Source organism: Aedes aegypti, chromosome 3 (assembly GCF_002204515.2).
Source record: "Aedes aegypti strain LVP_AGWG chromosome 3, AaegL5.0 Primary Assembly, whole genome shotgun sequence".
Taxonomy (NCBI): Eukaryota; Metazoa; Arthropoda; class Insecta; order Diptera; family Culicidae; genus Aedes; species Aedes aegypti.
Genome location: NC_035109.1, coordinates 126,663,853 through 126,681,702, shown reverse-complemented (window position 1 = coordinate 126,681,702; position 17,850 = coordinate 126,663,853). Strand labels below are relative to the sequence as shown.

At 36.4% G+C, this 17,850-nt stretch overlaps 1 protein-coding gene across 2 annotated transcripts in view; it reads right to left on the bottom strand.

The window, feature by feature from the left end:
• LOC5569282 (dendritic arbor reduction protein 1) overlaps positions 1 to 17,850 on the bottom strand; it is a 375,741-nt gene that overhangs the window by 290,816 nt on the left and 67,075 nt on the right. For both annotated transcript variants that reach the window (XM_021854296.1, XM_021854297.1), the window contains exon 4: positions 11,257 to 11,373. In XM_021854296.1, coding sequence (XP_021709988.1) covers positions 11,257 to 11,373 — 117 coding nt within the window. The remainder of the gene's footprint in view (positions 1 to 11,256; positions 11,374 to 17,850) is intronic.

The following is a 17,850-nucleotide window of genomic DNA, read 5'->3' as shown; positions in this document are numbered from 1 at the left end:
TTAAATTTTTACCATAGAATCTTGATAGTAAACAGATGTTTGGGACAAGGTTTCATGATGGAAAAATTTTAATAAAAAAGTTTTTCTAAAAACAACTCTTGGTCGACTTTCAAAATTTTGTTTTTTTGTCAAAATAAATATGTTCTGATGATACAGTAAGCATCTTGAGATGATTCTAAGCCATAATGATTATATGAATAATTTCTCTAGAAGTAGCCATATTCAAATTATATCATAAAAAATAGGCCATATTAAGACAAAGACAATTTACACCGTCTTCAGCCAGAGGCTGCACAGACTGAACATAACTAACATTAGACAACGGACACACAGAACGACCAGTGGACCAATGAAGAATTTTTCGTTTGACGAAAAGTTTTCTCCGACTGGGGCGGGAATCGAACCCACACTCCGTAGCACAATACGCCTAAGCGACTGACGCCGCTAACCGCACGGCTACGAAGCCCATAATTCATTAGTTATTCGCGATTCTCCATCAAGGAAAATAAGTAAGTGGAAAGAAATATGGTCTTTACTCTCGAAAACGTATTATTATTAATGGAAAAACGAGAATAACTTATAAAAACGGCCTATTTTAATATTTAAACAATATTTTTTGCATTAAACTTGATATAATTTGAAAATGGCTACTTCTAGAGAAATTATTCATATAATCATTATGGCTTAGAAACATTTTAAGATGCTTACTGTATCATCAGAACGTATTTATTCTGACAAAAAAACCAAATTTTGAAAATCGACCAAAAGTTGTTCTTAGAATAACTTTTTTATTAAAAATTTCTCCATCATTAAACTTTGTCCCAAACATCTGTTTACTATAAAGATTCTATGGTGAAAATTAAAAAAAAAATAATAAAAATTGGGTTTTTGTGTAATTTGAAATTTAAGTTTTATTTTTGAATTTTTTTTTTGAAAATAAATAAAATATTTTTTCAGTGTGTATTTTTTTCTTATAGTCCAAACAGTTCACTACATTTTCTCCATAGAACACTTTTCTCTAAAATCAACAGTTTTTGAGTTAGAATTTCTCAAATAAGTTGCATGAAAAAATTTATAGACCATTTTCAAAAGTTACACTTGAGTCAAAATGATCAATTTTTCTATGAAAAACACTTATTCTACCATACCAAAAACATGTGCACAATTTAATTCAAATCGAAGATGGTCGAGTTCTGTGATTGACCGATTTGACATGAAATCCGTCTAAAACAACTTTCGGACGAATTTCAAAATTTTAATTTTTTGTCAAAAAAATACGTTCTGATGATACAATCTTAAAATTATTCTGAACCATAATGAACATTTGGATAATTTCTGTAGAAGTTGCCTTTTTAGAATTGTATCGAGTTCAATGCAAAATATAATATTAAATATTCAAATAGACCTTTTTCATTAGTTATTCACGATTCTCCATTCCATAATTGTTAAACTATACTTAATTTAGTTCCTTAATTTTGCCAGAAATTATGCTGCGTCTCCCAAAAAAAAAAAACTTGCAGGATTTCACCAGAACATTATTTGTTTTTCTATACATACGATGGGAAAAATCCAAGAAATTTACGCTTTCAAGTATCCTACCGGGTATTTTTCTAGAAAGCTTCTGCTATCAATTCTTTCATGAATATCATCAAATGTACTCCAGAAATTTATTCAGGAACCCATCAAAAATATATCACTCCACAAAAAAACTCATTTTCCAGTGTAAAAATGTTGTTTGTTCAATACGTTTCGCTTAAAATATTAAATACAGTTTTGTGAGAAATTCATCTTTTGTTAAAGATGTACTATTTAGTCGAGAACAAAAGACTCGAAATGTCTGTTGAAAGTTGGTTAAGTTTTTGTCAACATGAATTAATAATCAACTACATTTTTTTTTTTATAAAATATCATAATATCTCTCGGGTTCCTTCGTACAAATTCATTATGAATTTGCCTAGAACCAGTTGAATATTTCAGATTAGAGAAAAAATAAATCCAAAATCACACTAGAGCCCAACTGGAACTGTTAATATTAAAATTCTTGCAGATATCTCATCCGACTTTCTGGAATTTCTGGAAAGTTTAGTATGTTCGAATAAATACTAGTTTCTGGTTGGTTTTTTAGATTATATTTTTCTATGAGATTCAGCACAATTTCTGAAGGAGATATTGGTGGAAATTTTGGAGGAACTTTTTGAGGAAGTCCTTATGAAATTATAACATAACACAGAAAGAACAATATTCTTCAGAAAAAAAAAATACTCGAGAGATCGTTGAAAATATATCAGTTTTAAGCTAAATGTATGTTCAAAAATACTATCGAAAATGCCTAAACATATTTCCTCAACACTACAGAAAGGAACCGCTCTAAGATTTCACCAAATAACTGACAGAGTTCAGTCACATGCACCCTTACAATTTCATTACCCTTCAGAAATTCCATCAAAACAAAAAAAACTCTTTCAGGTGGTCTTTCTTCTCAAATCATCAAAAAATCTACTTTAACAGTTAAAGGAAACTTCGGGAATCAAAAATGTTCCAAACTTAAACAATCCAATGTCTTAAAAACAAAATCAAAATTGTTTCAAATTGAACCATATTTGTACATCTGGCGTTCCTTTTCGATGATTAGTCCTGTGGAAATCTCTGAGGTATTTTCAAAAAAGCCAAAAGAGGGTATCTACGCTTTTCGGGCAGGCCAATTCCTGACTAACTCCTTAGAAGCTTAGAAAAAATCCCTATGTCTGAGTGAGTTTAGAAGTATTAATTTGAAGAAATCTTCAAAGACATTTTTTAAGGACATCCCAAAGAGGTTCTTGAAGAAATAAATGAAATAAAAAAAAGTAACATCCTTAACGGATTCCCACACAAAGATCATGGATCATCTAGTGAAATAATTCCGGAATTCACTCAAGAAATTTGCTGAAAGAATTTCGAATGGAAATTCGATATTGGAAAGATCTGTAATGCAATTTAAAAAAGATTCCTGGAACGAAAGCTCTGAAAGAATTTCCGGTTAAATGTTTGAATGAAAATCTAGCGGCATAGGTTCCAGCTTGTGGCGTAGCGTGGGGGTAATATTTTCCAAAAACGCACTATTTGATGTAGTTCATCCTAATATGGCATATTTATATGAAAAGTAGCACATTTACTCAGGACACTTGTAATTTGTTGAAGAGCTTCACCCCCTTGCCTCAACAGCGTCACAATTTGGCGCCTATGGCTAGAAGTAATCGGCGAGGGTTCTTTTTAATATTTCTGGAGCAATCAATGGATAAATCTCTGAAAGAATGAATAGATCGATCCCCCGAAATAGTTTTGGGGAATGCAATAGAAACATGTCTAACGGATTTCATAGCACAGTCTGAAAAAATCTGACAGACTTTCTGAAGAAAATGTTGAAGACGTATTAGACGGAACATCTAGATTGTTCCTGGAGGAATGCGAACTTCTTCAAAAATTATTTTGGGAATCATTGGAGGAATTTATTAAAAATAATTATGTGCTAAACATTTTGAAGCTTCTAAGATTCTTGACAAGTTAACAAAACTTAGCATTTGCTTTCCTGAAAACACATACAGGTGTTGCTGAAGATCATCCTGAAATCTTCAATGATAGAACTTATGAAAATTCCTGTACGATGTGAGACAAAACGATAGATCCACAAAAATCCCATAAACAATAAAAAAAATCTCTGGCCGATATCGCATCTCTGACGACAAAACAGCCTCATCCCCCTGGGCCCCCTTTAGAAAAAAAAATCCTGGCTACGTCAATGACTTTGAGTTTAGTAAACTTCAAATAAAAATGTTTTTGTACCAAAACTGTTGCTCCGCAGTGTACATTTACTTGCATGCGCTTGGCTAAGCTTCAGAAAACTCCGCACGAATGATGAACAACCGGAGAGGGCACGCGCGCGCTTGCAAGACAACTGGGATTGTATGAAGTTTTATGACGATCTGCCCACGCTTATTCAGCCGCGAAACGTATACCTACCGACAATGATTTGAGCCTTCGAACGCTGGTTTGGACTAAGGATGTGCCCTGTTAGCGATTGTTGTTTGTAAAAAAGGCAACGAAATGGGCCACGCTCATTGATGGCACACGACTTTGGTACCGAATGCAAGACAGTTACTTTTGATGCACTATGATATTGTATTTGTAGAGAAATGAATACCTTGTATATATGAAAATTCTCCTTCTTCTTTTTGGCATTAAGGTGAAGATGAATCGAAGCCAAACTTCAAATTTTCAAGAGCACGGATCTGGAGAACCAAACATCCGTTTAAGCTGAAAATTTAATCGATGGGTCACTAGCTGGTGGTGACCAATCGATTAGGTTTTCAACTCAAACGGATGTTTGGTTCTCCAGATCCATGCTCTTGAATATTTGAGCTTTGGCTTCGATTCACCTTCACCTTAACGTCGTCTCTGGGACATAGCCTGCTTCTCATCTTAGTGTTCTTATAAGCACTTTCACAGTTTTTAACCGAGAGCTTCCATTGCCAAAGTTGTCATTTTTGCATTCGTATATCGTGTGGCAGATGCGATTATACTCTATGCCCAGGGAAGTCAAGGAAATTACCATGACGAAAAGATCCTGGGCCGACCGGAAATCGAACCCAGACACCTACAGCATGGCTTTGCTTTGTAGCCTGGGACTCCAACCACTCGGCTAAGGAAGGCCCGACAACCAATCATTATTATTTCTTCTAGGAATGGTAAGTATTTTAGCCTCAGTGTAACTTTAGCAGATTTTTTTTTTCATTTGTATTATTTATGCAACAGTTGCCTTTCGAAATACTTTCTGGACAATAAAAATACACAATAGCTTTATGTGATACTAATTTTATCATGCGTCGTTTGTCACCAATTTTCACAAGTGGAAAATTTCTCAACCGGAGTAGCACGTATGAAATTTATAAACCTAACGTCGCAGAAGTATCCAGCATCTTGTTTACGTCGGTCATGATTAATTTTAATTAGTATCGGATAGCAACTCATCAACCGGAGGAGGAAAACTATCCCTCCAGTCTGGTTTGCGGAACCATTTTTCCGCGTGCATCGCAATTTATTAGCAAATTTCATTGCTCTCGGCAGACACCTGGCCATTCCATTCCATTCCGGCTCATATTCCCCGGGCTGGTGCCTTTCAAAACACGCTAATAAACAACGCAATTTAGTCTGCAGCGCAAAATAAACGACATTTCTTCTCCTGTTCATTGTCATTATTAGACAGACATTTTGCTGGCAAGGCACCCGGGAAATAGCGGGAAAAGTCCGTTCGCGCCAGATTTTCCACAACATAACATTCCTGCCGTGTGGAGCAGCAACTCGACTCCTGTTTATGTTTTGCACTAGTTACACACGATGAATGAAATATCACCCCCGTCTTGGCCGAAGCCATCCAAAGTACCGGGCGACAACGACAGCAGAGCGAGGCGGTGGAGTACACACATCGTACCGCGTTAGCCTACGTTGGCGGGTAGTAAAGCTGAGGGGTTCTCAACTGAATTCACAACTTTCGTCTAAAAAAGTGAGATTAAAAACTGTCACTAAACGTGGCAATGATGAAAAAAGGACGTTTTTCCGGAATGCGTGCTTTCTTTCAAGGGTGAAATGGTTAATGATGATAATTTCATCTAAATGAGCAATCCGTTCGATAATTTAGACACATTTTCCGAACACCAAATCGAAGCAGTCTCTAGCTCAGGCTCTTTGATTCAGGTGAGGAAACCGCCTATCGTGGTCAGTTGTTCCGAATTTGGAGGATTTAGGCAGAAGATCTTGATCTTCATTTGGGGCACCAAGGTTTCCTTCCAAATAGCAAAGAAAGAGATTGTCGCGTTTTGCCGGAAACTCTTGTGTATAGCGAACTTCCTCTCAAACATCTTGAAGAGAAGCACATTTTTTTACGTATGACGACAAAACTGAACGTTTGTCCAAGATCGTCTTGAAAGGTCTCTTAAGTGACTATAAGTCACCTGAAGTGATCAAAAATTTAAATAATGATTTTCTTGGATTTCCCAGTAATCATTATGAAAAAGAGAACCCAATCTGGCATTTTTCGGAAAGGGTTTTCTCAAAAATTTCTCAAAGTGATCTCAATAATATTAAAGCTTTAGAAAAAGTTGTGTCCGAGTAACATAGGAACATTTCCAGATTCACACTCAGTGTCGTCGGTGCCAAAATGACCCCATGGAACAAAATATTGCCGCATAGATGCTAAATGCATGATTTGCGGCGGTTCTTCTCACGCTAAGGACGTCTGTCCTGTGAAGGAAGATACCAAAAAGTTTGGATGCGCAAATTGTGGGGACAACCTCAATTCTAACTTTTGGGGTTGCCCTTCGCGTAGACGAATAGTCGAGGCTCATAACAAGCATACGAATGATAACGTTTTTCGTTCCCGGAATTTCACAGGCAGAAACTCCAACATTGCTCATTTTTCAGTTAACGATCGCTTGCCTAAGAATCATACCCATCAGGTCAATTATTATAATGCTAAATTCCAAACTGATTTCTAAGCTAATTGTCTTCCGTCGGATAGTGGTTCCAATCTTTGAATTTCAAATAGATGTAGCTAACGAAAATCGTATGCGGATATTGTAGCAAGCTGTTGAGAACGGCGCCGTATCCTCCCAATTATTTCCCTAGGAGAAAAATATTATAGTATACATATTATAGTGTGAGGCGAAGCAAGCAGCCGTCGTTCAATGTCAAGCATCGAAAAGGTTCAGCAGTGGTTGCAGGATAAACCTATCACGACTAACGGGTCCGGCATCGGGCGTAATCAAATCCCCGCCAGTGTATCGTCATGGACAGGAAAAATCCGCAAGCCCAGTTCATTAGTGCCAGTAACCATTGCTGCAGCTTCAACACCGAAGTCAGGGCAGCCTGCCGAGCTTACTTTTGGGCTCAATCCTGTTGGAGGAATAGTGTCCGACCCCTCACTGGATGCTGTTTTCATGTAGGTTGATGTCCGGCCCCTCTCATTCGCTGCTGTCACGTTTTTGGCGCCAAGGTTTGTTATTGTTGTGCGGTCGAGTGAACTAGATTAAAGTTGTTATAATTTTCTCGCGAGTAATAAAATAAGTTTGCACTATAGTTTTGTTCGAAACCATCAGAGTTTTATTTTTCTGAATCTTCTCAACACGCAAATGTCCCTGCTGTTGTTTTCTGCCGGAAAAGCTGCTTGAGATTGCTGTTTCCAACAAATCCGAGTCAACCAATTTGGCAAGATGCGTCGAGGATGCAGCATTTGAGTTCGATTGATGAGCGTAACGAAGGTAACGTACCACGAAGTCCAAAATCCGTTGGATTGGAGCCTTACTTGGGATCTTCCCGAGATATCTTAACCCCTACTAAAAGGACGGCTTGCGGTGGATCTACAGGAGATACAGCGGAGGTTTACTTATGTACAACTACTTTTAAAGCCGAATCATCCCCCGAGGTGTTCGTTAACAACGATTGAAGGAGTGCAGGTCGTTAGGCCGAATGCTGTTTGGCCGAATGTCGTTAGGCCGAATGTTGTTAGGCCGAATGTCGTTAGGCCGAATCGCGGTAGGCCGAAAGAGCCGTTAGGCCGAAAGGGTCGTTAGGCCGAAGTTTTACAGTTGATACATTTGATCATTTACTACTATTTTAGATGGGTAACACATTCATCAGTGTTTTACCTTTTTTTAGTCAAAGGCTGTTCTTTATACTTATATTTCACAGCGGTTATTGTGTGCTGCTAGGTAATACAAATCATCCTCACCTATTAACTAACAATCCATTCGACCTGAAAATTCACCCGGCGGCTTCCACGTGAACCTCACTTATCCCTGTTAACTCCTTTACCGGCAGCTTCATTTTTTACCGCAAAATACAAATTCAAATTGTTATAACTTTTTTGTTTTTCAACATTTTTGCACCATTTTTTCACAAGTTCTCAAAAAACTCTTCTAGTTTTAGGATCAGTGTCGATATTGATCATTGGTCATCTGATTTTGAATATATTCCAAAATTCCTTGGGGGACCGACCCGTAACTAGAATCCCCCATTAATTTCTCTGGCTACAGAATTTTAATCGTATTCGGATATTCACTCTTCGAAACAATACATTAATGAGAGTATATTGTGAAAAAATGAAGCAATTTGGTGCAGCCGTCTTTAAATAATGATCATTTAGGTTTCTGGAACCATGCTGGACAAATAATGATCTTAAAACCTTCAAAAAACATCATATCGTAATTTTCAGATATCTCCAAGAATACTTAACCGATTGAAATGATTTTTTCAGAGAAGCTCCTTATTACTTGGCATTATATAGCCTACATTTTATTTATTTTTTTGGTTATTTGATAAAAAACAAAATGGCTGCCAAAGACATTTTATATGTAAAATGTCGGTCCCCCAAGGAACATCGGAATATCTTTAAAACCAGATCACCAATAATTAATATTGACACGGATTCCTAAACTAGAAGAGTTGTTTGAAAACTTGTGAAAAAATTGTGCATAAATATTGAAAAACAAAAAAGTTATAACGATTTGAATATTTATTTTGCGGTAAAAAATGAAGCGGCCTGTAGAGGGGTTAGTTACCCATTGGACCCTACGGTTCATTAGAACTATCGGCCATTTTCGGCCTAATGACCCTTTCGGCTTAACGACCCTTTCGGCCTAACGGCATTCGGCCTAATGGCCTTCGGCCTAACGACATTCGGCCTAACAACATTCGGCCTAACGGCATTCGGCATAACGGGAAAGAACCCGATTGAAGCAATGCGAAAAAATAACGAAAAAAACACCGAAATTCCCGCAACAATGTCCGCCCATGGCCGCAGCTTCACCCAGGCTGCACTGGTTTAGTTGGCCGGCCTCGAAGCATCACAGTAAATATCAGCAGCTAGTTTTTCGGTGAGTCAATCGTGTTCCAATTATACTTCTACACAAATAAGACCGTTACAAAGCAATATGATATTCAATCTACCAAATCGTACGTCATTCATTCAACACACTCATTACCCATGGTTTGATAACCATGCAATCCCCCCATTCTTTTCAAAATGTGGCTGACTTTAAGGTGGCTTATAAACCAGTTGACAAAATTAAAGATGTACTATTTACAAAAACTAAAGACAAAATATCTAAAGACAAAAACATAAATGTTGTATATGAGATTCCTTGTGATGCATGTGAAAAATCGTACGTTGGTGAAATAAGTCAATTTTTGTGTAAACGTATAAATCAACATAAGTATAATGTAAAAACAAAAAACATATCTGGTACAGGATTGTCACAACACACTATAGAAGAAGGACATATTTTCGACTTTGACAAGACAAAAATACTTGACAAAGTTACAAATAGCTACACTAGATTAATAACAGAAACTTTTCACATTAAGATACGAGGCGATAATAATGTTGTAAACAAACAGAAAGACTCTGCCAATTTTAAGACGGCGTACAACTCTATTATAACTAAGCTTAAATCTATTACCAACACATGACCAGAAGATATTTGTATGTATGTTGTATGTAGAAATTTATGTATTATGATGTTTGTAAAAGTTATGGCCGTCCAACTGTAAACAAACGGTAGAAGATTGTAAGGTGTTAATTTTATGTTTTTGATGTGTTCTAAATGTTAAAAAATATATTTTAGAGTCCGCAGAAGATGGTCGTAGGCCAGAAAAACGACCGAAACGTCCGGACAATCTGGCAATTTATTTGTACGTTACTTCTCGCCGAAAACAAATCGATGATTCACTGACACATGTTAATAATGGAATATATTTGAATCTCAGTTACTAGCCAAGGGATTGAGAACCCCTGCCCAGAAGAGGAATATGCAGCATGTCACCTTCAGTAGAAAGCACGCGTGTGCCACACTAGCTATGGGTGATGAGAGGCGGGAAATGGCTTTATGCACGATGCAAGCCATTTCGGAACATTTTACGGTAGCAGCAGACGGGCGTTTGTTTTCATCCCGAACTGGACGACGAAAAAGAAGGCAACGAAGACACGGCAGCATTGCACCGATGATGTTGTTGATGATGGAGCGAGGATCATAATAAACATCGTTCGAGCGCGCCAACGGAAAATGTAACCTACGCAAACAAGCAGAATGCATACCACACCTCGCACTGGACACATGTGCATGTTGCGGAAAAGTTAACGGGCGCGGGAGAACTTGATCCTGGTTGAGTGGAAAGACAGGGAGCGTTCTCTGTAGCTCAGCATGACGAGGGCGTAAATTACAAATTGGATGAAAAAGTTTGGTATGACGATAGATGGTTCTTGGTTTGTCTTCTTTTTCTTCGCCTTGTCATAATGCTTTCACTGGGACTGAGCCTGCCTTACGATCTTACTTCTTCTCCTTCTTTTTTTTCTGAACAGAGCCTGCATACTCGACCAGTGGATTACAACTAAATTGCAAGATTTGTTACAAATAACAAATTTTGTTTCATTTTTGTTAGAAGCACTTTGAGTTGATGGAGGAAATTGTAACAAAATTAAAACAAAATCAGTATAATAAAAAAAGCTCTTTTAAGTTTGTTTTAATTTTAAACTTAATTATAACATAATTTGTAATAGAAAATTGAGAGCAATTGATTATATGATCTTAATTCTAAAGCATTCAATCATCATCTGCTATTCATCACTAAACTCAATCAGCGTTTTGCTCTGCAAAAATAGAGTAGCTGCCACATTCATGCCGACATTCTACAGTTTACGAACTAGAATGCCGATATAAAACAAATAAGTTCATAAATTTTCAAAATAAATCATATGATAGATTTTTTATTGTGATTGATTTTAGTGAAGCTTATTCAAAGCTCAACAGTCTTTGCTAGGTTTATTTCGCAACGCAATAGTGGAGTCAATATCTCCCAACTGATAATAATCGTAAACCGTTTAGCAAACAATACAACAATCATCATTTCGGAGCCATCAACCGGCATCGTAAAACGCCCATGAGCTGAAAAAGCTCAACCAAACTGAAATACCAGGTATACGGGGTGGTAACTATAGACCCGACCGATCACTTCCCCTCAACTCGATATCCAACCCAAGGCCCCCAAAGTTTTCCCCTCCCTTGGGGCAGGCGCCGATCGGTGATCGTAAAACCAAACAAAATGGCTTCTTGCTTGACAATAATGACGTCAACAGTGTGTGGATTGAAGGGGGTTTATCGTTTACACGAAACAGAGATAAATAATAATAACAAATAAAAAAAGAATCAGCATTTTGCACAACACACTAACCTGTTCCGTTACTTCCAAACCATAAAGCGACCAGATCGTCACTCGGCGACGGATGATAATTACCATACAAATATGGACTCGGATAATCGAAAAGCAGTCGCTTGGACGGTGATTCGCCTGGAATTGAGAGGAGGATAAGAAAAAAAACACACATTTCAGAAATCGGGAGGGTTAATGTTTGGCGTCGAGTACAGGGAGACTTGGTTTCTAACGACGATGACAAAAAGTATCATTTTTCTGGATGGCGGAAAAGTAAACGGTGCTGCTAAAATGTAGAAGAATTCAATAAAAATCTCAGTTCATTATCTATCTATTATTATTTTATCTATTCATCTAGATTAATCATAATCATTTGTTTACGACTGAAATTCAAATTGAACGTTAATTGACTTTGAGACAAGTATGCCACCCTCGCTTTCTGTCAAACCTACAAAATACATTTTCTCTTTCAGTTCAACAATATGTTGCCTAACAGTTTTCAATACTATGATCAAAATGTGATGAAAATTGCTCTATTTTTTCACGAATTTACATCAAATTTTCTATACATAATCATATTTCAGTGCATTTTCAAAAGATTTTATTTGTATTTAAATTACATGGTACAGGTATGTTCCATTTTTGTCGCGATCCGATTTAATCAACAAATTATTCCGTTTTTATCAACATGAAAAAATACAATGATATTTTTTTGAATGCTTGTAATATAAACCTAAGACTTGTTTTGAAGCAAGCCAAATGTTTATCAAATGTTTCAGGAATGAATGTTGCCATTATGTCAGTGTGGAGCACATGTATCGTAGGTCTCAAGTCCTATACCATACAATGAGGCCTTCTTCTCGAACGCTAGCCAATCTGAGTTTTCTAGGGGCTGCTGCTAGACAATATTGACACATCATCCAACAGTCACGAGTTGTCCTGGCCACGTCCAGGTGACAGCTGAAGGCTGTAATCAGTTAAAATAAGTACATATTCAAGTTGAATTAAACACACATAGAGCTACAAATTTCCTGACACATGGCATCATAGATTGTTCAATGTTAATGTGATAGAGATATACGTTTAAACACTCTTCAGTACATTGTTAGAAGGGATAAATCTGGATAAGAACTCAAGATTTTCTTTCATGGAAGTAGAAGTGGTAACCTTTAGACCAAAGACGAAACAAAGACGTGTATTGAAACTGGGGACTTTTTTAGTACTAAACTTCCCATAAAGCATAACTGTTCCATATGGAATAAGTAGGCATTGAGAAACTAGCTCTCAAAGTTTGAAGTTTGTCTTCTTATTTTTTGAGAACTTTTTTAATTTAGCAATTCCGCACGGATAACACATTCCACATCTATTGATCATCAAAAAATATAAACTTCAACATGATTTACGTTTCGCAGTTACTCTAAGGGATAAAAGTTCATATGGAGTGATGCCTTTATTTTTCAATATGGTACTGCATCAACTTCATATTTTTCCACAACCTTTCAAACAAAGTGTGTTTAATTGTATATGCACAGTGAAGTGCATATTGAAAAACGAATATTGCGATGAAAAGAGGAGTTGATTCGAAAAACCATGTGGGACATTTAAGCTTTTGTGGGCAGTAAATTCGTTACACAATTTTGGCACAATACAGTACACTTTTCTACTTTGCCTTTGTTTAAGAACCTCAAACGCCATAAATGTTTGAGTTACGCCGCATGGAAAAAGATCGAGTTTATTTCATATTTGAAAGGATTGTCAACCCTGTCATATATTGAAAAAAAAATCAATATCTTGTATCTCTTTTAAATCAAACATGATAGAATTTCACATACCGTTTTGTCTCTAATTCCGAACACTCGGTTTTTGTAAGGCGATTTGGTTGAAATGTTTCGCTGAAATATTTCATCAAATAAGCAGAAAATGGCAGTCAATTGCAATTCAATTTCAATTACTTATATATTTTTATTCAAGTATTGAATAATAACATTTTTTTTAAAGTGGGTTTCTACTTATCTACATCAAGATTTTAGTGCTGATGTAGTGTTATTTTATTCGAATGTGTCGTATTCCGTGTTCGTATGGAATGAAGACAAAAATAACAATTTCAGTTATCAGAATTAATTAGTGAAGTTCCGCATGTGATGAACTTTGTTATGGAGCATCCCCTTATGACGGTTAAATTAAAAATATGATTTGAAATTGTCAATTAGCCTCTGCTTTCTAAGTAATATAAATAGAAAAAAAGGGATTATCTTCATGTGTAGAACTACAGGCAATGTTTACTCGGTGGCCGTCATGCCCCATATGAGTTGCACATTTGCCCGATATTGCTGAAAAATACGCTATTTCGGATGATATTTCCAAAACTATTACTTTATGATATTTTTGTTTTTCCAATGGCACAATGTTTATGGAAAGATGAGATACTAACATCATGAGGCTAAATTTGTAGGTTTGATAAGCTTTGGGCAAAATTAGAGAACAATTTGATTCAGGTGGCACACTTACTCCAAATTACGCAATTCATATATAATCAATATCATCACGAAATATTGAATAAGACTCTCAGGATGTAGAGAAGTTTGAAGACATTCTGAAGCTGTCATAACTGATACATATTCCTATCGTTTGATGGCAACCATGTTTCACAAGTTTTGAAAAATTCTCAATAAATTGGAACCTCAAATCCAGTACTTTTTACCCTGTTCGGTAAAAAGTACTGGATTTAAATAAAGCATTTTGAAGATTGACAATTGGCACCACTGCTATTAGACGTTAATTTATTTTCAGGCTTCTCTTCGATAATACTAAAATTGGAAACTGGCAACACTGGACTACATACAAAGTTTAAGGTGGAGTTATCTATTTGTCTGTTTGACCGTACAGCAATACATCGATATAAGGTAATTCGATTTTTATTTTCGTAACGTTATATCGAGGTTGCGTCATATCAAAGCAAAACATGTGGCGAGTTATCGTATCAAATATCATTCGGATCACTAGATTTTTCACAAATTTTTCGAGGTGGATAGGAATGACGTCGTGAAGTAGCTGTCAGTTTTAGGAATATCTTGCCCTTCTTAATATTGTACACCGAGTTACATTTTTTTTCGATGTTTTTCCGTGTATTTTTGTAATTTTTCATTTCCTTTTTATTTTCATTTTTAATTTTTGCGTCTCCTTACATAAATCTTTGGAGGAATCCTTGAATACTCAGAAACTCTAGATGAAATTCATAAATCAAATGTTTCTGACACCTTAAAAAAAATAATGTTCATGAGTCCATGAACATTTCATGCAGGCAAATAAGAAACTTAAAAAAAAATGTTATGAGGAACTTGTGGTAAAATTCTTAAAACTAATCATTTTGTAATTTCTTGAGAGAATTTTAGAATAAATTTCCTAAGAATTCTTTTAAAAGTGTTCAAGAGATTCCATGAAGAAATCACTAGAAAACTCCATTAAAAACAATAACTATTCTTGAAAATGTCCATGGAAAAGTTTCTGAACTAATACGTGGTAGGATTATCGGCAGTATTCTAGGAGAATTTTTCGGAGGATCTGAGGAACTTGATCATATATAGAAGGAAATATTGTTGTGATAAAAAATATAAGTTTAAAAATCTCTAGACGAATACTTCTCGGAGAACCCACTGCCAAAATGATGCAATCAATGAAATATTTAGTTCCACATAGAATACTTGAAGAAAATGTGTACCACAGAATGGTTCTAGCATAAAAAATTGAAGAAATATCTGCAAAAACTCATAGTGAAACTGCTAGAGACATTTTAAGAAGATTGTTTTAATGTTTTTGGTTGCATACCTATACATAATAAAGTATCGTATGCGGAATGGTTTGAAGAATCCATAGTTGAATTCACTCTATATCTTGGAGAAATTACTTGCTGAAGTGCTTGATCAAAGGCATAGTAAATTTTATAGATATATTCCATGAAAAAGTCCTTGAACATATTCTGGAAAAAATACTGGAGGAATATTTGAGCAATTTCTTGCTAGAACTAGAAATTCCTCAAGGAATCTTTCAGACGGGAATCCGTTAAGTCAATACTGATCAAGTGTTCCTTAAATCTCTTAGAGGAATCTCTGAAATTACTTAAAAACATCTAGTGGAATCTCTAGAATCATTTCTGAAGAAAATCTCATAAGTCTTTATACATAAATATCAGGAGGAGTAACTAGTGGAATTTCTGGGAGTTCGATCTAACCAATGGTTATGAAAGTTTTCATAGAAAATTGAAGTGAGTAGCAGGCTTGGTTCCAGTGGGAACGTAATTGCAACAAAAATAAAGAAGATTTATGTACACAAATGAACAGCAATGGCAAAATGTTGGTTTTGACATTGAGTTTAATTTTACTCGATATCAATTTATGACTTATTCAATAATAGTATACGATTCCATTGCTCTGAATTATTGGTTGGTACCGTAAAACGGGGTAACTTTGATAGTTTTTTCGAAGAAAACTTGAATATTTTTGCATGCTGTTTCAAAGATTTACAATTTATATTTTTAAAACAAGTACTGGCATCCTAGCTATCGATTACAGTCAATAAATTGCCAAAAGATTTATTTTGAATGGATTTATAATTTTTTATATAATCGAAAGTTAGTTTTCCGTTTTGGGGTAACTTTGATAATGGAGTATGATTCGAACAAAATTGAATGAATAACGAACATTTGTAGGGCATTGCATACCTCTAGGCGTTTAACGTTATATGGAAATTTCTGACTTAGATTACAAAAATGGTCCCAGTTTGTGAATATGCTTTTCGCTAAGAGATTTGAGACCGTATTCAAGTTCTATGATAACTAGGCTATCAAAGATAAGTGGCCAACTATTCAAAACTACATCAAATAGTGATCGTAGAACAGATTGTTTGTAAACGTTTTGATAATGCTGAAATTGTGTAAATTTTTTAAATTCGTATATTAAGCCTAAAATGTTCTTGATTAAAATGAAAACCGCTCTTACATGAAGTGTCATACTAATATTCTTTAGTTTTGCATTCGTTTTGCTTAACTGATTAACAGAAATTATGATATTTCATTTAGTATGCGGTGGGTTACGCACTATCAAAGTTACCCGCATTATCAAAGTTTTTTTTTTTTTTTTTTTTTTTTTTTTTATCTTTATTAACGAGATTTTTAGCCCTGGGCTAGTTCATCTCGGGACCAACGGCTTTACTTCCCTTCCGAAGGAAGTCGTCACTAAATTTTTAGTGACTATCTCGGGGATGGGATTCGATCCCAGGTCCTCGGCGTGAGAGGCGTGTGTTCTAACCACTACACCAGGTCCGTCCCCGTTTTTTTTATCAAAGTTACCCCGTTTTACGGTATTTGAATATTGAAGAACGTTTAATGTAGTTGTTGCTGCCAGCACTGCCCCGCAGTGTCGACGCGACTGAACGATTGTGATGCGCTGAAATGCCATCCATGGAATGATATGAGGCATAGCAAGTCGAGACAAAGCGAAGAAAGTTGAGACGGTTCTTTGTTACTCTTCGAGGCAGCAATTCGATAAACGTAATGGAGTTAAAATTGAATTATCCTAGATTCTAAAATTTGTCCCTATATTTACAGTGAATTCTAATATTTGTTAAATCTACCTTAAAACTAGCGCTATCACAGTTAGTTTATCACAGATCGCTATCACAGAAAGTAAGTCGTTGAATTACATTAAATTACTAAAACTAACCTAAATCTAAATCACAGGTTGGTAGTCAAACATACAATAGGCGAACACAGATCAATTTGTTAAAAGCTCAGACCGAACAATTGTAAGTTACCTACATATATACGTTACAAACTAAGCTAATTAAAATAAACATTGCAGCTTAAAGCTGATTTCGCACCAGAATCTAGAGTTTGCGAACTGCTTAAAAGAGTCGGAAAAGAGCTCCCGTTTGTTCTAGGAACAAACTTTAAGAATTGTTCGCCATGTCGACCCCGGTTCCATCAGCAACCAACATGTCCGACCCGAAAACACCGGACAATAAAGACCTAACTACTCACTGTATGTGTTGTGATCGTCCAGAGACGATCGATGATTGTGTCCAATGTGACCAATGCAACGGATGGTGGCATATGATGTGCGCTGAAGGGACGGCCTCGGTAGCCGACAGATCCTGGACTTGCGGGCATTGTTTGCCGCTTAGCGTTTCTTCTCGAACCACGACGTCTAGCGTTCGGGTAGCTCGTTTGGCCTTGAAAAAGAAGCAACTGGAAGAGCAGCATGCTATGGAACAACGTCACCTCGCCGAGAAGTATAAGTTAATGGAAGAGGAGCTGAATGAAATGGACGAGACGAGCAGTAACCGTAGTCGGATGAGCAAAAGGACGAGTTTGGAAAAAGTGAAGCTTTGGCAGCGAAAATACGCAGAACAATCCGGAGGCCTACATGATATTCCAGTGGACGGTCGTCAATCAGCTGGCGATGCCCTATGCGACCAGGGCTCAAGCAATCGAGGGAATTCAGCTAATCCGTCGAATGTCGAAGAACCTCTACCACCACCGGAGATCAAGAGTCCTCATCAGCGGGCAGAAGTAGATGTCACCAGGTTGGACTCGGTGCAACAAGCAAGACTAAATGCTGT